Consider the following 21,662-nt stretch of genomic DNA (forward strand, 5'->3'; position numbering starts at 1 on the left):
CAGCAGGCTAGGATGTCAGACTTCCCGCTGACCTACTGAACCGATAAAGTGGACATACCCGACAGAACGAGTTGGAAACTGAGAGGGATTGAAGAACCAAGGATCATGGGCGGCCGAGAGGCTCTAATTATAAGACACTCGCAAAAGAACACATCATCTGATTAATCCTGGCCGTCCGACCTCGCGCGCGCAAACCAGTAAGAAGTCACCAGCCCAGCTGTAAGGTGGTAGTGGATGAACACCGTGATTGGCGGTAGGCCTCGAGACCAGCCTGGTGATCTTGCTTCGTCCGCTGCGCAAAGTCTCACAGATTCTCACCTGTTGCGCTTCTAGAGGATCATAGATTAGATCGCATTAGAAAATCGGAATAAATCCCCAAAGCCTCTCGATGACGATTCTAACGGGCCCTGGGGGATTTCTTACCTTGTAGGGATATTGCCAGGTCGAAATATATCTTTGCACGGCCCAAAATCAGGGTTCATTGCGCTCCATACCTCGCATTTGCCTCGCATACGCACGGTGTAACGGACATAATTTATCCGCTTTCCCACCGCAACCTACTCGCGCTACGCGCCGCCAAACATAAGTTACGCATCGAACCTTTTGGTGGACGTCGGGCGTCCTCGTTGTAGGGTTGCTGTAAGCTCGGAAAGCAAGTAGAAGTCAGATTAGATCAGGGCGGCTGCAGCATTTGGATCTAATCCAATCTAATCTAATCTGACCCTCCACTCGGATGAGACTATGCGGCGAGCTCGAGTGGTGTCGTTTCGAACGCCCTAGCATGGATGTCAAAAAAAAGCTTAGTTTTGAAGAGTAGAGACACATATCGAACCAGAAATAGTGAATCCTTAATGGGGTAAAATATACGCACCTAACTTATCATCCTTCATTTTCTCACCGACCAAGATCGAATAACGCAACCTTAAACATAAATAGATACAAGGTACGCCGGCGATCTGGAAGAGGTATGCAAGCATCGTAAAAGCCCCACCGCTACCCACGGCGTTCCGAGTATGTGAGACTCGTCCGAGGGGATTCGAGCGCACGGACGGCGATGTTAGAGTCCTCAGAGATGGGTTGTGTCCTGGCCTACTTATCTCGGCTTCTCCTGATGCGCAGAACGGACTCTTCACAAGCAGGCTCCTTTGGGATTCCTAAGTTTCTCACCTCACCACGGTAGGCGTACCTTACTCCTGATCCTCTGGAGCGCGGGAGACGACGATCCTGCAGTTATGTGATGGGAAGATGGTCAATTGCGAAAGTGGTAGCCTTAGCACGAAGTAGAATCAGCAAAGGACAAACTGGATGCGGACGTAAATGTAAAAGAAAATAAGGCAGAATAAATGTACTCAGATGAAACAATGTGTGGCGATGGATGAGGCCGAGGCGAGACGATATGGATGATGCGACGAGGGTGATGTGGATTCTGAAGGCGATGAAGACACCTTGGATGCTAAGGATCGGGTCGATGACATGAGGAGAATGATGAGGGTGAGAGATGTGCAATTAGAGTCGAATAGTCGTGAGCATGAAGCAGATATGGGCTGAACGTGAAACATAAAATGTCAGTTAACGTGAAACTTCCAACCTCCCGCCCACCGACCATCACAACGAACAACAAACAACAACCGAAATCGAGCAAAACAACAACAACAAGGGGGAGAAGACACGACAACAACGCAGATGTATGTATGTTTCTATGTTCCTATGAATAGGTTGTTCAAGGCATGGCATGGAGGTGTTTTGAAAGGATGATGAATTCGGAGTCTGAATGCGCCGATAATCATGATGACGAGGCGAAGAGGATGGATGAATGAACGGAGAAGACGGGTGGATGGATGAACGGAGAAGATGGGTGGATGGATGATCGATGGAGGGTCGTGACGATGATGGGTGAATGGATGAAGTGAGGTATCATGCGCAAGGCTCGATCTACGAAAAGTGCGACGTCCTAGTCGGACTGCGCCCCCGCACGAGTAAGTACAAGAAGGCGAAGGCGAAGCAAGTCGGCCGTCGGACGACCGAGCAGATTCAAAGACGAGGAAGATTAGGAGGGGCAAGAGTAAATCAAAACCCACAGCATATATGCATTTTAGATGGAAGAGTCGAGCGAAGAAGAAAAAATCAACCATCCGCCCCCATCCCCCTCATAACCGCCTTCTTGCTAATCGCCCTCCTCGCCCTCACCTCGCTCCCCCTCCCATCCTCCAACGGCGTAAACCCAAGCCACGTCCTCTTCACCCCACTCGCACTCACTCCCGCACCCGCACCCGCTCCATTCACCCCCGCCACCTCCGCATCCGCCGGTGCCGGTGCCGCCAACCCACCAATAGGAATCGGTCGTTCATTTTCTGGAACCCATCCACCATTATCTCTTTCCCTCTCACTCTCCCTGTCCTGATCTGGTGCAGCAGCGGCGGCTCCGGGGACGGCGAGGTTGACCTGCGAAGACTCGAAGTTGCCCGAACGGACGGAAGGCGAGGGCGGGATGACGTCGAAGTCTTCGAAGCCCATGTTGGGTGACGTTGGGGTGTAGGTACCGGTATCGGGGTCAGCGTAGACGATAGGGATGGGTGCTTCGTAGGCCACGATGCCGAGCTCGCGACAATAGTATTGCACTGCTGCGTGGAAGGCCGTCTTTCGTGCGAGGCGGAGGCCCCAATCTTGCCATGTCCTACGTAAGTGTAACCAACCAAGGTTGAGAAGTGAAGAACGAAGGGAGAAAGAGAGAAGGGAAGAACGAAGGGAGAGAAAGAGAAGGAAAGACGTACCCGTTGTGGCCGATACCCATGGTGATCTCAAGATGCCTCTGGAACGTAATGTTCTGCAACATGATCGACGTGCTCGGCTGGAACCACCGGTTCTCGTCCTTCTGCAGCCACTCGTTGATGCACTTCTCGAGCTGGTCCAACTTCTCGATGGGCGTACGCCAGGAGAGTTGCATCGTAAGGTTCTCGAATGTTTTCTATACGTTCAAAGGAAACTGGGTCAGACGACGAGCAAGCCATAGCCATAAGGATCTTTGACTCACGTCGCTACGACGAGCGTTGGTACTGCAAGGTCGTGAAAGGAAGAATAGGGCACATCAATTAACGGGATGTGAGCAAAAGTGGATGCAATGCACGTACATGAACTTGTTGAACAGAATGCTGTTGAAATAATACGTCTCCGTTCCGTCTGCACGGGCGAAAATGGTCTGCAAGAAGCGTAATCAATGACATTGCATTGACCACGGCAGGGTATCAGATGCTTACCGCGAACAGACCCATCTTCTTGACAACCAGGTTCTCATCTAGGGAGGTCGTTCAGTCAGCGAGGTCAAAACTGGACAAGTCCGTGGGCAACTCACCATCGATGAAGACGCGATCACCGGTATCAAAAGGACTTGAACACAAAAACAAACGGTAAGTTAGCACACGTCACAACGAAAGTAGGCTGAGTGAAAGTAACATACTGTGTGACGAACAAAAACATGACCGAATCGAACGCATTACTCGCCGACGCACTAAATATGAAACTCGCCGCAATCCCAATCGTATACACACTCGTCAACGACTCCGTGAAATTCACTCCGAACACGCTCAACGAGATGAAGAACAGGATGATAGCGGCGAAGAAGAGGAGGATGCTGTCGAGAGTGTGTAGCGCGTTGCCGACATCGCGCATCGACCGTGAGAGGAATCGACGTTCCTTGTAGATCTTGAGTAGTGTGGTCTTGATCTCGGCGCGGGAAATGTCCCCGTTGTTGTCTGTGTCGAAGACGCGGAAGGCTTTTTGGGCTGCTTCGGGAGTGCCATATGCCGGCTCGAAGTCGGAGGGCAGAAGAAAACGACGTTTGCGATCTTTGAACGTGTTGTAGATCGACCTGGCCAGACGCTACAACCACAAATCAGTGTCAGTCCTCGGTAGGAGAGGCAGCAGCGAACGGAAAACAAACCTTAGCCTCATGCGCAGAAGTCACATCCCATACCAGTCCACCAGTCTCGCCCTCCTTACCCTGAATATTCCTCGCATCATGCAACACCGCGTTCTTCAACGCCTTCGCAGCCTGCATCACCACCATCTCATCGCTCCCATCCGACGTCCTTCTCTGTATACCGTCCGGCGACACCGGCGGATACCTATGCGGACTCGACGGACTGTCCATCGTACCTCTGGAATTCGCCATCGCCTCCGGATCAGGCGTCACCGTCCTAGTCGAGACCGCCGACATCCTATTCTTCTTATCCTTCGCTTTGCCCTTCCTCGCCTTACCCTTCCCGCCAGCGTCCTCGTCATCTGCGTCCAGGTGGTCTTCCTCGTCAGTTTGGCCCTGGGTGTGGCGAAGAGGTTCAGGCGTATCAGTACGGCTGCGCATGCCCCAGTTCATGTGATCTCGCTCGAAGGCGGGCGTCGTAAAGCCGAAAAAGTTGGGGGTACGTCCGCCACTGCGATGTTTGTGCTTTGGACGGTAGTCGCGCAGACGCTCGATCACGACGAGGGCCTCACGGAGGTAGTCTATACGGTCTTTGAATGCAGTTTGGTGGAATGCGAAAGCTATGGAGGTATGAAATGTCAAAACTTGAGGGGGAAAGAAATAGAACGGAATAACTCACCAATCATGTGGGACAACATTTTCTGAGCACACCAGACGAGAGCCAAGAAGAAGATGAACTCGATGACATCGAAAAGCTGAATAAAAGCAGAGGTCAGCAAGAGTTTCCTCGGGAGGACATAAAGCAAGACGTACTCGTTCAGTATAACTAGCTTGACTCTGCGAGGGATCGTCGCCGTCGTAGAGTTTGTATATGTGTTCGAAGAGGATTATCCAGCTAACCCAACCGCTAGCAGCATAAAAGAGAGGCTTGACGCTTCCCCTGACGGAGTTGTACATCTCGATGCGGGTTTTGATCTTCTCGGAGACATGACCCCAAGACAAAGCGACGATGCCGCGAAAGATGGCAGGGACGACGTCGATGATCATAGCGAGCCACCATGAGATGAGAACATTTGCGGCAGCCCAGAAGAGCCATGCCTCAATATTGTCCAGGATGTAGCGTCGATGAGCGGTCGGGTTCGGTTTGTACCAGAAGAAGTGGACAAGGATCGGTCCCGCCACAAGCAGGCCGGCAACGAACATTGATCCGATCAAGGAGCCGAACAGAAGGGTGAAGATCCTGTAACATCGCGATAGAAAATATCAGTACGTGTAAGTCGCGTAGTCGGAAACAGGGCACGGAGGGAGAGGTCGCTTCGGCGCGACGGGGGCATGTTCAATAAAACGACGGACCGTTTAGGGCCCCAGCCCTTGCGTTTCTGCTTGATGCCCATCTGACTCTCGAACTTTGCCTCCTCATCAACGAGATCTTCTTCGGCGCTCCAATCATAGTCCTCGTCATCATCTTCGCCGTCGTCGGATGTCGCATAGGACGGCTGCCTCGAATGCTGGAGCGGGAATGAGTTCGTGCGCGAGGGACCGCCCGCATACTCAGGAGCAGGACTGTTGGTATCCTGGTGGTAGTGCACTGTAGGTTTCGCGTTTTGCTGCTCGTTCGACGCGTCGTGCTGCTCTGGGAAGCGGCCCTTGTCGTCCAAGACGGGCTTCTCCATGAGGTCAATGGAAGAAGAGGAGCGATAGGGCGGAGTCGGTTGTGCGTCCGGCTTGAGATTGGATGTGCTGGGGACACGCTTGTAGGGGGGAGAAGGGAGAGGAGGAGCGAGGTCGTCTGTGTCAAAGAGACGGTCGGAGAGACGAAGGGGGCCGGGACGGGGATGTGACTGTTGGTTAGGAGGGAGATTTGACTGTGATTGACGATCAGCGGAGTGCGCAGGCTGGCCGTTCTGCTCAGCGGGGTCTAATGATAGACTGACTTCGGGTATCGGACTCGCATGGGAATTGTCCTCTGGCCTGCTCGTCATCGTGTCCGGCTTCTGTCGCTAGTGGGTCCCGTCCGTGCTCGCTGTGCCGCTCGATGCGAGGTCGCGTCAAGTGTTGATGTTGATGGTCGTGGACGAGGTCTACGACGAGGAAAATAAATGGGGATTTATGTCCGTGGACAGCGAGGGCTCAGGCACTGACCGTCGCAGCCTCGACGGGGTCGCTGCGTACATACTTGGCATTCCCCTCGAGCCGTCACCCCGATTCATGACAGCCACCCCCGCACTCCATATTTCATACCACCCTCATTGCTATCGTCTCCGACTCCATTTATCGCGGGATATGTGCTCTGTATCGCCGTTCCGACGTCTGTGGCGACAATTGAACGTGTGGCGACCGAGACATTCGGTCTCGGATGTAGTTGGCGACAACAGAAAAAAAATAGAACAGGAAGCGGTTTTTTTGTCTGCGCGTGACGTCATTGTGCATGTTCTCCGGGATATCTTCGTGGTTGGTGGCCCCGGCGCCAACAGCTGTCAACTAGCTGCAGCCACTCGCCACCTCGATCGACACTGACGCTGCGAGCAACGCTCCACTCACACCCTCGTCATCGTCCTCCAGACAGATAATTTAGGCTGCAACCCACCCGAGCACATTCACCCATCCATCCTTCACACCCCACTCACAAACTCTCACCACCACAATGTCTGTTTCCGACGACGCAAAGAGACTCGAAAAGGCCTTCGTCAAAGAAGCAAAGGCTGACGACAAGCAGGTCTCCGGCGCCATCAAGCATCTCAAAGCTGCCGAGAAGGCAGAGACTAAGGCCCACAAGGTATGTTCGAGGACCCTCTATTCTTCCCCTCCACCCATCCAACTGCGGCGAACTTTTATTCATTTCATACACAGGCCGTAGACCACGCCATCTCGACCGGCGAGAAAACAGAGAAGAAAGAGCACAAGACGGCTCAGAAGTTAAACGCGGCCGATCATGCCCACAACGTCGCCGTCCAGAACGCGCAGAAGGCGGAGAAAGAAATCAAGGTTTGTTCTCTCTCTCCCCTCACAAATATTGGCACAGTAAATGATATATATCCTGCGCACCTTGTCATTTGAATAGATGACCCATGAGCGAGAAGCACGTCTCCACCAGGAAACTCTCGCCAGGAAAACAGAGCTCGAACAGGTGCAGGAGCGTAAGGCCTCCGCCGACGTAGGTCACCTCCGTTGTCTTGTTTCGCTATCTTATGCTGATGGTCCGGTTTCGATCCCCGAATAGCTCCAGCGCAACAACACGCTGGATAAGGTGCTGCACCCCAAGAGCGCCGAAGAAGGAAACGCAATTTCGCCCACTCAGCCGACGACTGAGTCTCCTACTTCGATCTACCACCCTACTAACGGTGTGGCGTGATGCAGTGGATTTCCGTCTGCTACCTATGAAGTTTCTCTTTCTTTTTCTTTCTTCGACCGTGGAAGTATGACATCTTCAGCCTATTTCATCCTCTCTTATGCTTCATACCCACAATTCCGATTCCTTCCTCTCGAGTCCTCTTTCTTGGGGGTCTAATCCTGTTCGTGTACACATCTGCACTGTATCAAGGCAACCTTGTACTAGTATCGGTATCGATCACTGTCCTGTAGCTATTCTGTATTTTCTTCTGTCGCACCAATCGAATGAATGCGCAATGCGCAATGTCCAGAGTCTCCGCCGCGAATTTATCTATGAGGCAAGAAATCACTGTCCGCGTTCATCCGAAACGTTCACCTCAGAAGATTATATCAGTGCTTCTCACGAACTTACAGGTACTGTAAGCTACACACGCAAGACAGAATTCTATACATTTTTTGGCTTCTCCACCCACTCTCGCAGGACACCCGAGAGATAGTTAATACCAACAGCACGAACACCGCTCTATCCTCTCTAGACTTGACCGCCCGGACCAGGGTTCGCGGTCGAGGTGTTTGCGGCGTTCTCGACGGGCTTCATGGCGGGGAAGAGGAGAACTTCCTTGATGTCTATGTGATTTGAATCGGGTTAGTAATTGATTGCAAGATGTATGTAGACGTGTGGTTGTGGGGGGCAGTGAGATGAACAGAAGACGTACTGGTAGAGTCGGTGAGGAACATGACGAGACGGTCGATACCGATACCCCATCCACCGGTCGGGGGGAGACCGTGTTCCAGCCTGTATAGCGTCGACAAATAGAAGTCAAAAAAAAAAGATGGTCAGATCACTTGCGCATTCAGAGCCTTCAACAATGAAAGGGCAGGCAGGAGGGGCGCCAAAGATAGAGCAAGGTAAACAGCGAAAAACACGTACGCGTCTACGAACGTCTCATCAATATCCTGCGCCTCGTCGTCTCCCTGTGCCTTCTGCCTCACCTGCTCCTCGAACCTCGCACGCTGCTCAAAGGGATCGTTCAACTCCGTGTAGGCGTTGCAGATCTCCTTGCCGCAGAGGAAGCCCTCGAAACGTTCGCAGAGACCGGGGCGGGAGCGATGCCACTTGGCGAGAGGGGACATGACTTGAGGGTGGCCGACTGATAATGAAAGTTAAGGTAAGGTCAGATTGGTAAGGGGGTTGCGTGCCACGGATGAGTGAGACGTACCGATGAAGGCAGGTGAGATACAGAGTGGTTCAATATATTCGCCAACGAGCTAAGAGAAGATATTTTGAATTAAGGAGGAATCGAGTGCCTTTTCAGACTATACGGCATACCTTGTCAAGCAACCGTGCGTTCGTTCGGGGCTCGCTGCAATCAACGTTGTGCTGTCGAGTGAAGATCAGTCAGTATTATGTTCGGATCACAATTTAAGTAGATAAAACGTACCTTCTTGCACAAATCCCTCAAGAAGACATTGGTCTCATCGGTGTGAAGCTGGTCGCCCGCCGGGAACTTCACACCCAACTTCTCCTCCAACGTCTCAATCATGTCATACCGCTTCCACGGCCTCTTAAACTCCAACAAATACTCCTTCCCACCCTTCCCCTCCGGATGATATGTCAACGTCGTCTTGCCGTTCGTCAGGTACTTCACCATACCCTCGACCAAACACTCCGTCAAATCCATGACATCGTACATATCCGCATACGCCATATAGAACTCGCAGATCGTGAATTCCGGGTTATGCGTCATGTCGATACCCTCATTCCTAAAGACACGACCGATTTCGTATACACGGTCCAATCCACCGACGACGAGTTGCTTGAGATAGAGCTCGGGGGCGATACGAAGGTAGAGGTCGAGATCAAGGTCGTTGTGATGCGTGACGAACGGCTTAGCAGTCGCTCCGCCCGCAACCATGCTCGTTATCGGCGTCTCAACCTCCAAGAAACCAAGGTTATCGAAGTATCGGCGGATATAGTTGATGATGCGCGAACGAGTGACGAAGATACGACGGGTCTCTTCGGAGAGGATGAGGTCGAGGTAGCGCTTGCGGTAGCGGGTCTCGACGTCCTTGAGGCCGAAGTGGCCCGAGGGAAGCTGGTGAAGGTTGGGAGCGAGGAGAACCATTTTGGAGGGGGAGATGGAGAGTTCACCCTTCTTGGTACGAGAGGGAGTGCCCACGACACCGACGATGTCACCTCGACGGAAGATATCGTGCGTCTCGACGTAGGTGTCAGGGTTTTCCGCATCCCTTCACGTTAAGAGGAAAAAGTCAAACGAAGGTGGAAGACGGAAATAAATTTGTTGACGTACTGCAGGGTGGCCATGATCTGCACCTTCGTGCCCTCGCCGTGCAAGTCGTAGAAACGCAACTTCTGACCAGAAGCGCGTACGTTGTGTATACGACCAGCAAGAGCCTGCACCGTGCCTGCCAGCTTTTCTCCAGGCTTGATGATTGAATGTCTCGCCCTCACCGACGCCACACCCTTCTTGAGCAGCTCATCGCCGACCTTCTTCTCCTTCAACTCTGCGGCCACCTTCTCCTCCTCGGCCTTGACCTCCTCCTCGTTGAACCCGTAAAGTTCGACGTATTCGGTAAGAGAGATAGAGGGCTCAAACTTGTGAGGATATGGGTTTGGAGACTGAGTCTCTCGTAGCTTTTGGATTTGTCGAGACCGAAGCTCGAAGTATTGCTGTAACGAAGAGAAACCCACTGTCAGTATACACTCAGGAAACACCGCAGGCTTCATTTTCTGAATCGAGAAAAACACACGTTGGGGTTCAAGTCATCCTCGTTCGCAGCAGCGCTCTTAGATACGGCTGCTCCCTTCTTTTCCGGTGCAGGACCCTTGGCGGCCTTCTTGGCCTCCCTTTCACGTCTGTCCTTACGACGCTTCAACTCCCTATCACAGATCATACCGTTCAAAATGTCAGCCTCCACATCCATATATTCACCTGCCCATACCCTCACCGAAACAGAATATATAAAACAATAAAACAAGACATCACACGCACTGCTTGGACACCAGCTCGCCCGTAACCTCATCGAGGTGAGTCCCCGCTGCCGGAGGAGTTGCTTCTGCAGACATAGTGGCTCTGAAAGATCGGACGACGATTGGGGGGAAGCTAGGACGCTGGCGATTAAGACTAAGATGAGAGTGATAATGAGGGTTGTGGGTGTACGCCTGTAATCGAGTCAATCTTCTCAACATCCAAATCCGCCGAAGGCAGGTCAGACTTTTGTTCGGCAGATGCCGCTTCGCCGTTCACATGAATTTAAACTCGACGAAGTCAATACGCTTTGAAACGCCACCCTCAACGGTTACGACGATCCTTGTCTAATTTCATGTCAACACAGCTGATCTGGATGCTGGTATGAGCCGCTTGACTCAATCTATTACCACCAGTTCACCGACTCATGCATATCATGGATCATTAACGAAGTTAGTGATCTGGTGCCTCGTAACAGGGGCCACAATTCTCTGTTAGCAGGATTCGCCTCGATAATACCTACAAACCTGTTGTCCTGGCTGCGGCCTTCAAGTGTCTCTTCCAACCCACCAAGATAATGCCGTCAAAGGTGTCCAGCGAACAAGGCCATCATGATAGGGACATGGTACGTTTCGGGCGCGGGTCACTAAGAATTCATTGCAGCATTCATTCCTTCGCCACTTCTTTCGACGCTGCCTGCTCCTTCTCGCGCTTCTCCCGTCTTCGTTTGACATCGTAGTTGTACACCCTGGCCGTATTTACCTCCATCACCGTAATCTGCTCTCGAATAAACTCCAAGTCTTCTGTTGTGTTGTTGAGACTCGTCTGCGCCACCTGCAGCTTCGATTGTAGGAGCTCAATGGCCACTGGGATTTTGTAGGACAACATTACATTGGCCTAGATACATTCAGTAAGAATTATCAAGACATGACTGAATGTACGCACTCCTAGCCAGAGGTACACGGTGTCCGTCTCTTCCAGTTCAGCCTCCGCGTACAGAGTGTCGGCGAGCTCGAAGGTCGTCCGCAAAGCTTTAGGCTCTCCTTCGTCGGCTTCGTCTAAGTCATCATCCAGATCATCTTCATCCGTCTTCTCGGCCTTTTTGCCTTCCTACAGTAGCCGCGATCAGACGCTGTGATATGTAGCGGTCAAGGGAAAAGAGTCAGACGCACCCGTCTCTCTCTGAGATATTCCACCATGTTCAACGTCTTCTTGATATCCGGAATCTTCTCCTCCAAGCTTTGTCTTCGTTGACCGAGATTACCGTCCATATATCGGTACTTCCTGCATTATGATGAAGGGTGGCGAGGATCAGTGTAAGATCGCATGAGCAGAGCAGAGTGTACACACGCTATTGCTTCCTGGAATGCGGTCAGAACCTTTTCAATGTCGGCATCTGGACTCCCGAGATATTCCTCCACGTCGCTCTGAGTACAAGGTTGGGTATGTCAGTATGTGTTTTCGAAAGACATGGATCGTATACGCACGATGAATAGAGCTTTGGGGATTCCTCGAGGGTTTTTCTCCTCCTGCATCGTCTTCGCGGGCGTTGAGGATGCCATTTAGATCAGTCTGATACAGAAATTATGAGGATGGGAGCTCTTTGTAGGATAGTGATCGGAGGTACAAGCGAAGTGAAGTGTAATAAAACATCGTGACCTCATTTCACGTTCTGTTCAGCTTGCGGAAAACGCCGAGAGTACTTCAAACGCGAACCGCGACGAACGACGCGGTCTTATGAACTGCAGGTCCAACTGTCGTAAGCCATTTTTTGAGCCGGGCTCCTAGTATTGGTGGGTGAGAACTCTCTAGCCAACAGTATAACTACCGAGCAAGCTCACTCGTTGTCAAAATTTGTTTCGTTCATTTTCGTTACAGCTCTACAATTCCATGTTGAAGTCAGACCAGTAAGTCGTTGTACTTCTTCTCTCCATTGCAGATTGATCATTGACGATGTATATGTTTTGGTACTATCTTTAACGCGTCATCTTGGCCCTTCGTGCCCAATAGCTAGTTGCGCGTACACGATGGTACCACCACATTCCTAGTGTCGCGCATACGCTTCTTGCTGCACGGGACCGACTAGAACACAAGGTATATCGGAACCGAATCTCTTTGCCCCATGCGGCCGCCGTCTTCAGCTCTGATGCACCCAAAACATACATTTCTCGACAAGAATCTCAAGTCAGATACATGCCACAGCGGACGCTGTGCCTCGGTTATCAAAGTTATGTTGTATACAGAAACGTACGTCGTCCATTTACATTTCAATCCGCCCCGCATGAACTTGTCACGGCCTCCGGTCTCATCCAAGACGTCCCCACTTCAAATCGAAGGACGAAGTCAAGCAGACGTTCGACATGGTCTTGTTCAAAACGCACCTTCTCGGTCGTATGCACCAACCTGTCCGGCCGCCGTATTCTTCGTACTTGCGCTATTCCTGACCGTGGAGGTTGGTTCCGTGAGATTCAACTACCCATAGCAAACATCGATCCGTACGACGATGGTACTCGCCATGGCTAGTACTCTTCTCGGTCCTTTCCTCACGCACAAGCTCAATCCATGCTTCACATCGGTTCCATGGTGATAGTCCCGCTATGTACCACCAAAGGCCCCATCATCACGAGTCTCAACAGATCAGCATGGCGTATGTCACCATCTCAACCTACCTTAAACTACCGCTGGACCATACATTCCGCACGTACGTATGCATCTACCGCACGGTGCAGCGTTCCGTACCTCTCCACACTCTAAAGCTTCAAAGCTGTTCCGATCTAGGTCCTATCCATAGCTTTCTACCAATACGACACTCGTGCACGCCATCAGATCCACTCCCAGCTGCTAAGCACTTCTTTGCATATCGACTCGGACGCGCCACCAACCACACTTGACCGTGCCCATTTGACTTTGCAAAATGCAAATCTCGAGTTCATCCTCGCAACCCTCGCGAACACCGGAGTACTCTGGGTTACTTCACCGAGCCCAAGTCCGATACGGTCCCCGTCAAACGTTCTATCCTCCCACAGGATACAGGGCTAGCGTCGAAGGATTGCCTTATGCCAGAGATGACCCTGCCAGTATCATCATGGATGGATGTAAGTAAGAGCCCCGATGATCTTCAGTATCATATACTGCCGATCACTCCCGCCAGATCCTCCTCGAGCCCTGTCCATTTCTGTCTCGCTTAGAGACCCAAAGGGTCGACATCATAAAGATCTCATATGTATATTTATGAGCCCGATTATGAGCCCGATTTGCCCAAGGTTTTTGTGGCGCTGGAATACATATATTTTGTGGCGCTACGATATGTAATGGCATTGGAGATCTTCAGGGTGCCGGTGGTAAGTTCAAACGTGGCTCGTTCCTCTATAACTTACACCCTGCGATGTTTTTGCGGCGAAAAGAATCGGATTTTATGCTCCAGAAACAAGAAATAGGCATGACTGTACCTCATTCCCTCGCTCTCCCGCCGCCGAAACCTCTCGGAAAGACCAGGAAGGGAAACCACACATGTCTGGGCTTACGCTCCGTCCGGACTCATCGACATCTGTTGCTCCTTGCTCCTCGCCCCTCGCCGTGAATCGAGGTCTTGTCGCCCTTGGGTGGCAACCCTGGGGTCCTCCTCGCAGTTCCTAGGAACTTGAATCCTATTTATAAGTTAGGTTTTCATATTATTGACATCGACATGCCCTTTCCTGGCGCTCTTTCTGATACATACTCCTTCTTGACGTTGCGCGCGCAGTGCGTAGTAAGTTCCTTAGGGCGTCGTGCTCAGCTCTCAGTCCAGGTGAGACCGCGTCCAGGTCTTGGCCATCTGTGCGATTCATTTTTCGGGAGAGATCCTGTGATTCTACTTACGGTAATGGGCTGTCGAGTCGACTTCAGGTAATTGTTGCCTGCGCTTCAGTCTGCTGCCCGTGTCTGGAGTGGGAAAGATGGAGGAACTCCCCTTCCCTCTGGACGTTCCTACTTACTACTGTCACCTGACACCGTACCCGTCCCTTCCTCCCGACTTTCCCCATGTTTGGTCTACAGCATGTAGTATGTACCTAGCGACTCGTACATAAGTATGAAGTATGTGACCATCCCAGTTTGCAATCACGCCCAGATGTTTGATGTTCTTTTCATTGCCGTGTGTAAGTACTGTAACTAGTGCAACTACTTATAATGACTATCGCTCCAAGCTGCCAGACTGGCCGCGGCAGGCCTGCAACTTTCTCCGTGTAGTACGTATACGTATACGCCGTATCCTCCGAATCCGAGTCTATGCCGTAGACCGTAGACCGTAGACTATATGTCCTCGCATTTGCATATATGCATGAGGGATTCGAGGTCACGTCCAGGTCAACATCGTGCAACACAGACACATTGACACACATGTACAAGCGTATGGCTCACAAAACGAACGTGTGGCGCCCGACTGGGCTGCACCAAACAGTTCGGCTCCGCTCGCTGTGGCACATGTATGTTCGCTCGCTCTAGAGTCCAATGACTGTAAAGCTACTCACCACAAGTCCGAATGCACAACTGCATCGTAACCACCGCATCACCCCCCTCTTCCGGTAGAACCTTCCCTATCGTCAAGAGCTCGTACATCCTCCCCACGGGCCACGATTCGTGAGACCCAGGATTGGAGTGGTAATGTAAACTCGACCCCTTCTTTGATGGACCCTTAGATTGCCAGGGGTCCGAGTCTTTCATCTCTGTGCAGGTACATACATACATCCTGAGCTAGAGCTAAGTCCCCAACCCCACACCGGAGAAGAAGCCCACCCAGCCACCTTCCTTTCCGGGAACGCCCACCATCACGGCGCGGCGCGGCCACACGTGGCTCGCAACTCCGCCGCGCGTCGACTTGGACGCAAATTCGTCCAAGTCCCGCCGTGGCCCCAACGTGGCCCTGTCTGACTGCTCGTACTGTTGCTCTGAAGCTTTAGATACATATTGTAATGGATAAATATTACAAACTTAGAAGTAGCCGTGAGACGGCTTGCGCTTCTGCTTCACCTCAAGGTCTGCAGCATAAATCTCTCGCTTGGTATCCCAACCCTTGGTTCTCCCTACTTCTGCCGACAAATCTGCATCACGGGCAGTGCGTTTCACGGTCTTCTTTGGTGGCGTAGGTGGACGGGCCACACATATCTCTGGTACGGCATTGGTCTGGTGTTCAGCCTGAGCTTCGATTACGAGGCGCTTGAGCTGGGCGGCTAGGGCTTCAACATGTGTCAAGGCTACTTCGGCTCGGTGACGATCCTCATCATCTTTCTTGTTGAGGTGGGCGTACTGCAGCCTTTCGGCAATATCGAGTAGACGGGGGCCAACGCTCTCGAGGTCGTGGAACGTTCGGAGTAGTGCCTGCGCGTTCACAGCTGCTTGAGCGTCCCCAGCTCGGTGTTCATACACGGCGCTCGATCCCGTTCCCACCACCGTTTGATCACTCCCACGACCGTCATCTTTTTTCCCATCACAACGACGCTCGCTCTCCCCCACCTCTTCATCACTCCCACCACCATCTTCATCTCCACATTGGCCGTCGACCGCGCTCGAGTACTCTGAGATGTCCATGTCACTGGTGAGTTCGAGTCTTGACGGTATAGTAGGATCCGGGCATTCGTCGTCTGACAATAGTTCATCCTGGGAACCATCAAAGCCGCCCTCTTCCTCACGGTCGGAGCGTGCGTCTTCTCCCTCGTAGATTCCGTCTCCAACGTGAAGGAGGTCATCGACGACCTGAACTGCACGTATCAACGGCCCAGCTTGGCCATTAGCGGTCACCACAGCCTTCTCGACGCTGCGCGCCACACGCGTGGCCTCCAGAATTCGTGCGGCGTCGATGCTTGTCGGAATCGGAACATGTGGTACGTTCTTTCCCTGATCGCGTAGTGCATCCAAGCGTTTTAACGCCGCCCGTATGTGTTTGCAGGAACCGCCGCGTTGAGTGAAATCGCCACAAGAGCAGGTGGCAGCACCATCGACCTCCATCGTTATGGTGTAGACTGTGGGTAATACCTCGGCGTCCAAAGCAAAGGCCGAGTTACACTGGAAGGTAAGCCTCGCAGTCGGTTCACTGAAATCGAGTTCTGGCGCCCCGATCTGATTGCGCTCGAATAGAGCGGTGGCAGCGGCGTCTCGGGTCTCGTCAGGGCTGAGCCACGCTATTCCAGGACCTCGAAGGCTTGCGGTTCCAGAGCGTTTGATGAGATGCTCTGCCCCCGCACGCCGCAAGCGCGCTTCCCAGGCCCGCCGTTGTATCTGGTCGAGATTTCTCTGCTCGAAGATGGATGGGAGGACCTTGGTGATGAGAATGTTGACGAGTACATCGATCCGAACGCGACGACCGTTCCGCTGCCAACGGCGTAAGTGTTTGTTCTTCAAGAGATTGTTGAACGATTCAAGGTGATTGGTGGTCGGTAGGACCCAGTCGAATGAGCAGCCGAGGATACCGGCTGCGATATTTCGTCCGTGGTCCGACCAAGATTTCCAGATCTCGATTGTATTGATCCAGTGAACTGATAGGTAGTCCAAGTGTGCGATACCGCCGTCAGCTGCAAACACTGCCGTGGGATCAACAGTCTTCAGCTGCTCTAGCGTAGACCGCTCGGTAGCGACAAGAAGGAGGGCGTCCTCGTGTGACTTCGTGCGTATCAGCTCGTCTTCAAGTCGAGAAAGCCGGATGCGAACCTCACCAACGCCGGTGGCCGGTGAGTTCGTCTTGAGCAGCTGGCTTCGGTGATTCTTCCAGGCCTGACGAACGTGAAACTTGCAGAGAAGAAGCCAGATGTTAGGAAAGACCGCGAGGAGCGCATTGCGTTCTTTGAGATCTGTGTCGGTTATCGCAACAGGAGAGTGGAAGGCCGATCCATCACGAAGACCTAGTGATGACTTCCACTGTGAAAGCAGCTCGGTGAGGATTTCAGTGTCATATCCGGCGGGGGTGAACTTGTTTCCGGACGGAGCAGAGAACAGTAGAAAGGCAAGTGGTACACCTTTCTTCTCTTCGTCCAATCCCATGAGAATGAAGAGTAGAATTTTGCTGTTACAGACCCCGAATGTGCCGTCAAGAAGGATCTGTTGGTTATGTCCATACCGCCATGCCGCCTCCTTCATCTCCGGTGTCGCAATACATATCTTCAAGCGCTCCTCCGTTGACGCACGAGCCGAGTAGAAGAAAACTGCCTCTGCGAGGACGGGGTTATACTCGGGAGACGACGGGTTGAGCCAAGAGTCGATATTCCGGTGAGGCCTTTCGTTTACATCAACCCCCTCCTTCCGCTGCGCCTGACGATACAGCGAGCGCGAATCTTTTTTATTGAGCAGCCAACGATACGGCGAATAGGCCCAGTCCGCAGTCTGTCCTGGGTAAAGACACCCCAGTACGTACTTTCGATTCTTCGCCATGATTTCGCTCCACGTCGAACCATCCCCAAGTTGATCTAACGCGACCTTCCAGACGGCGGGGTGCACAGCGTGTGTGGGCTCGTTCGACATTTTTGCTGACCGGCAGGCTTCGTTATGGTCTAGGAAACCACGAATACGCAGGACCTTGAGAGAATCGAGCTCGTAGGTGACTTCGGCGTGAGCAAGACAGCCGGTATAAGGAAAGGTAACACGCCGAGTTTTGGTCCCCGCGCTCTCATCGTCATACCCGCATTTGCTGAACCATTACTGTGGTCAATGACCGTCCTTCTGATGTCGTAAGGAGCTGAATTCGGCGCACCATTGATACAGGACCCTCTCAAATCCACCCTTCTTCTTTCCTGTAGTATCCTTCCACTGTATACTCCAACGGCTGGGTAAGTCTCCTCTTGCCTCCATATCGAGGTCGTTGGCCGTGAGCTGATGTTTCGCCTCTGCTTGATTCTCAGCACTCTCGGGCAAATACAGAGAATCCTGTATTTTTCCATCACGGTATAGTGCTGCAACGGAGAGGGCCTGTTCATAGGATGTTACGAGGCGCTGTGTCGGGATAGTGGAAGCGATTGCACGGGCAGAGAGCCCTTTCGTTTTCTCGCCCTTTGCCTCGGCTTGCGAGTACACAACAAACTTTCCACGATTGGTGTTCTTGGATGTAGCATGGTGGGTCTATTCATCCCGCCCCAAGTCAAATTATCAGTCTGAGTGTGGTAGTAGAGAGACTTTGACTAGAACTCTACCTGATGCAGGCTGTTGAAGCCTCCTTTTGACCCGCCGAACTTGCTTGGAGACAAGTTGACGAAGGGATTTTCAGCGTTAGAATTACGGGTTGGAGCATTGTTTGATGGCGGCTGGATTGACTGCTCAAGGCTCATCGTGGGTCTCGGTGACTGGACGGGGGAGCTCGCTGTAGAAGACGGTCTCGAGGGCCGCTGTAATTATTTCACATATCGTAGCACGCAGTGTTGATTGACAGCTACGGTGCCGCCGAGGGTTGGCCGACGGCATTTCCATTGAGCAGGCTGTAGGGCTACTTATACAGATGGGATGTTTGGTATCATATATTCCTATCTATGTACTGTTCATATGAAAGAGCATGTAAAAGAGTTCGTCTAGAATGGCCGAGTATCAACGTGAAAGCACCAATGGTGCCACAGATTGAAGGGCCACGGCGGGACTTGGACGAATTTGCGTCCCAAGTCGACGCGCGGCGGAGTTGCGAGCCACGTGTGGCCGCGCCGCGCCGTGATGGTGGGCGTTCCCGGAAAGGAAGGTGGCTGGGTGGGCTTCTTCTCCCCCCACACCATCAACGCCCTGAAACACAGCTAAGGGCAAGTGCCTTGACGATTCACAGTGCACCTTAGACTCAGGCAGGGAAACGATTCCAAGAGTGAGTCTACTACTATCATTGACATTATAGGACATCGGACAGACAGAAGTTGTCGTCGGGACGGTACAGTAATACAAAACATATGTAAAATGCGTGCGCGTCATAATTTCCGTTTCCTTTCGACCGACACAAAAAAAAAAGGAAAATGCGACATTGAGCGCTGGCTGCTGCTATGTACCATGCGGTGAAGTGGGTAAGTATCCGAGTAGCTTCCGCTCGAGAGTGAGTACCAAAAACAAAGAAAAAGAAAAGGAAGAATGAGATCAGATATCGAACAGGAGAGAGGAGAGGTATCCGACCGTATCATGAAGAAGCAGAGAGAGGAATAGGAGCAGTACTGCGGGAGTGGGAATGAGGATTCAATGCAAGCGAATGAAGAAAACAGGATAAGATAATGCGTAAAACAGCGGTCATGAGAAGCAGGCAGGGATAACAGGGGCACAAACAAGCTCCAAGCACGGACGGAAACCAAAATGCAGCAGCGGGCGGCGGGGATGCAAAGCTTTATCGAATGGAGGGAATGAGAGAGAAAGAGAGGATCACAGGCCCAAAAAGGGGTAACACGGAGGGAGAGATACGATTTTGACAAAGCGAGAGCGAGCGTCTACAGCCAAGCCAGCTTATGCAGCCGTCTCCATAACCTCACCAATCAGATCCCAATCAATCATCTCGCCATCCACGTCGCTCGTATCCAGGCGACTCTCCGACGCCCACCCGTCCTCGCCGCCGTCCCCAAGTTTTCTCCGGTCGCTGGCAGCGAGAGATGTATCCTGAAGAGCGCTGCCGAGCGTCTCCGTCGAGAATGACGCCCTCCGAGGAAACATCGCGATCGGTGTCGTGCACTCGCTCGGGGGTCCCGGGGCGACGGGAAGAAGAGGCAGTGGACGCACTCGTGGTGCGCCTGTGGGCGTTGGTGTTGAGTCGGAGGAATGTGGAGAAGAGGGCTCGGAGTCGTAAGCGCCGGCCTCTTCGAAAGGCGGGGGCGGAGGTAATGGAAATGACGATAGTGAAATAGCCGAAGCGGGGGAGATCGTTGGTACAGATGACAGGGGTGAGTACGTTCGTTGTCCGGCGGGGACGGCGACCGGTGACTCGATGATCGGCGTCAAGAGGTCGATCTGTAATGGTCTTGACTTGACGTCGGAGTAGAAGGAGGAATCATCCTGAGTCGTGAGTGGAATGCAGAGCTTCGTGAAGGTGGGTATCGGAGGCGGTGAGGGCAGACGATAGATATTCTGCCGTGGGGAATATGGCGGTGCGGGCGTCGAAGGGGGCGCCGGGAACTCGGTCGTGGCTGGTGCGGTGGTTATTGGAGAGTGGACGTAGTGGATATCATCATGGGAGTGAGATCGTGGAAGGCGTGTGGGTCGTTGAGGAGAGGGGGCAATGGGAGATACCGTCGCATGCGGTGGGGGAGACATCGGAGGCACTGGTAGCGGACGCAGTTTCCGATGGGTTTGCGTCCGTGGTCTGAGGGTTGGGGTCAGATTGAGTGTATGAGATAAAGAAAGATGACGGAGAAGGACGTACGAGGGTGATGGAGCGATTGATGACGGTGGACTGGACAGAATTGATGGAGGGGGGTATGATGCGGATGAGGAGGCTGAGGAGGATGAGGAGGAGGTGGATTCAAACGACGACTCGGAGAACATTGAAGGGGTAAGAGTGCGTGTCCGTGTTCGAGAGCGTGTGGGGAGATCGAGTACAAATTGGTCTGCCATGGAGAAGGAGCTATCACGCTTTGAGCCGTAGTGGGCCAAGGACGAGAGGTCGGTTGTGCTCGGGAGGGCGCTGGGGGACGGGTGCTTGCGAGATGACTTGGAGTCCTTGCGGGGAGCGAAGGGGAGGAGGACTGCGTGGGATGTCGAGTAGGTCGACATTCGTGGGGGGCGTCAGGGGGAAGGGGGACGGGAGATGATGAAGGACGTGGAAGGGATAAGTAGTGGAACAGCAGCGCGAGGGGTGTTATGGGTCCTCCACCGAAGCGCTGATTGGCGCCAGTTGTGGATCCGGCGCTGGCCTGCAAGCACAACCGCGGGCCGCCATTCACGAATCTGCCTTTATAGCGCACCGGGGCACCCTCTCGGCGGTTCGCATGTGCAGCGCTTGTGCCTGCCCACATATCTCCAATCTCCGACTTGCAAGCCGCGGAAGATCCACATCTTACTATATTCGCCCGATATAATATCCCTAGTTGATAGCCTACGGCTGTACCAAGGAAATAGCGCATCTCTCTGCCGATGCTAGCACCTCTCGTTCACCAATGTGCATGCGGTGAACGAACAGATAAATAGTACGCACTCTAGTCTCAGCCTTCATATCCCGTGAGCGCCCGCTCTCGATCCCCGATTGCTATCGCATAATGCGCATAGGTGCAAAAGCCTGCGAGTCCGGAAGATGATGACAACAGGTGAGCAAGAGTGTCATCGACGAGTAAAAGTCAGGGTCGACGATCTCAACGTCGACCCAGACGATCGAGGGCCACATATCTTATCAGCCAGAGCCGATCTTTAATATTTCAAAGCGCGCCTCGTAGCCTCGCGCCACATCTACGCGTACTGCCCGTATTCGCGACAGCGAGCACACCGTCTCACGCACTAATACCACTACTCCCACCTGCTCT

At 52.7% G+C, this 21,662-nt stretch overlaps 6 protein-coding genes across 6 annotated transcripts; 1 reads left to right on the forward strand and 5 right to left on the reverse strand.

Annotated features, from left to right (window-relative positions):
- Positions 1–1,241: 1,241 nt before the first annotated feature.
- On the reverse strand, positions 1,242–5,658 carry STEHIDRAFT_95148 (uncharacterized protein). The gene is made up of 11 exons (XM_007302769.1): positions 5,270–5,658; positions 4,730–5,156; positions 4,596–4,671; positions 3,938–4,536; positions 3,455–3,876; positions 3,350–3,384; positions 3,255–3,292; positions 3,129–3,196; positions 3,032–3,053; positions 2,772–2,965; positions 1,242–2,674 (listed from the first exon to the last, which is right to left on the reverse strand). The coding sequence occupies exons 1-11, from the start codon at positions 5,587–5,589 to the stop codon at positions 2,125–2,127; spliced, it is 2,751 nt and encodes a 916-aa protein (XP_007302831.1). The 5' UTR covers positions 5,590–5,658; the 3' UTR covers positions 1,242–2,124.
- Positions 5,659–6,481: 823 nt separating this feature from the next.
- On the forward strand, positions 6,482–7,505 carry STEHIDRAFT_120360 (uncharacterized protein). Its single transcript, XM_007302770.1, has 4 exons — positions 6,482–6,692; positions 6,767–6,901; positions 6,978–7,070; positions 7,137–7,505. Exons 1-4 carry the CDS (start codon positions 6,561–6,563, stop codon positions 7,266–7,268), a joined length of 492 nt encoding a protein of 163 aa, XP_007302832.1. The 5' UTR covers positions 6,482–6,560; the 3' UTR covers positions 7,269–7,505.
- Positions 7,506–7,611: 106 nt separating this feature from the next.
- Positions 7,612–10,474, reverse strand: STEHIDRAFT_120361 (lysine-tRNA ligase). The gene is made up of 9 exons (XM_007302771.1): positions 10,261–10,474; positions 10,019–10,148; positions 9,559–9,938; positions 8,689–9,496; positions 8,577–8,627; positions 8,467–8,515; positions 8,178–8,397; positions 7,963–8,042; positions 7,612–7,873 (listed from the first exon to the last, which is right to left on the reverse strand). The coding sequence occupies exons 1-9, from the start codon at positions 10,332–10,334 to the stop codon at positions 7,779–7,781; spliced, it is 1,887 nt and encodes a 628-aa protein (XP_007302833.1). The 5' UTR covers positions 10,335–10,474; the 3' UTR covers positions 7,612–7,778.
- A 330-nt stretch (positions 10,475–10,804) lies between these two features.
- STEHIDRAFT_76960 (prefoldin subunit) lies at positions 10,805–11,856 on the reverse strand. Its single transcript, XM_007302381.1, has 5 exons — positions 11,724–11,856; positions 11,587–11,663; positions 11,409–11,520; positions 11,182–11,346; positions 10,805–11,133 (listed from the first exon to the last, which is right to left on the reverse strand). The coding sequence occupies exons 1-5, from the start codon at positions 11,796–11,798 to the stop codon at positions 10,903–10,905; spliced, it is 660 nt and encodes a 219-aa protein (XP_007302443.1). The 5' UTR covers positions 11,799–11,856; the 3' UTR covers positions 10,805–10,902.
- A 3,869-nt stretch (positions 11,857–15,725) lies between these two features.
- Positions 15,726–18,745, reverse strand: STEHIDRAFT_120371 (uncharacterized protein). The gene is made up of 10 exons (XM_007302772.1): positions 18,367–18,745; positions 18,102–18,312; positions 17,687–18,029; positions 17,527–17,609; positions 17,279–17,472; positions 17,003–17,209; positions 16,348–16,937; positions 16,160–16,282; positions 15,887–16,094; positions 15,726–15,808 (listed from the first exon to the last, which is right to left on the reverse strand). The coding sequence occupies exons 6-8, from the start codon at positions 17,040–17,042 to the stop codon at positions 16,271–16,273; spliced, it is 642 nt and encodes a 213-aa protein (XP_007302834.1). The 5' UTR covers positions 17,043–17,209; positions 17,279–17,472; positions 17,527–17,609; positions 17,687–18,029; positions 18,102–18,312; positions 18,367–18,745; the 3' UTR covers positions 15,726–15,808; positions 15,887–16,094; positions 16,160–16,270.
- A 299-nt stretch (positions 18,746–19,044) lies between these two features.
- Positions 19,045–21,230, reverse strand: STEHIDRAFT_138588 (uncharacterized protein). Its single transcript, XM_007302773.1, has 2 exons — positions 20,570–21,230; positions 19,045–20,509 (listed from the first exon to the last, which is right to left on the reverse strand). The coding sequence occupies exons 1-2, from the start codon at positions 20,917–20,919 to the stop codon at positions 19,660–19,662; spliced, it is 1,200 nt and encodes a 399-aa protein (XP_007302835.1). The 5' UTR covers positions 20,920–21,230; the 3' UTR covers positions 19,045–19,659.
- Positions 21,231–21,662: the final 432 nt, after the last annotated feature.

Source organism: Stereum hirsutum, assembly GCF_000264905.1.
Source record: "Stereum hirsutum FP-91666 SS1 unplaced genomic scaffold STEHIscaffold_5, whole genome shotgun sequence".
NCBI classification, from domain to species: Eukaryota; Fungi; Basidiomycota; class Agaricomycetes; order Russulales; family Stereaceae; genus Stereum; species Stereum hirsutum.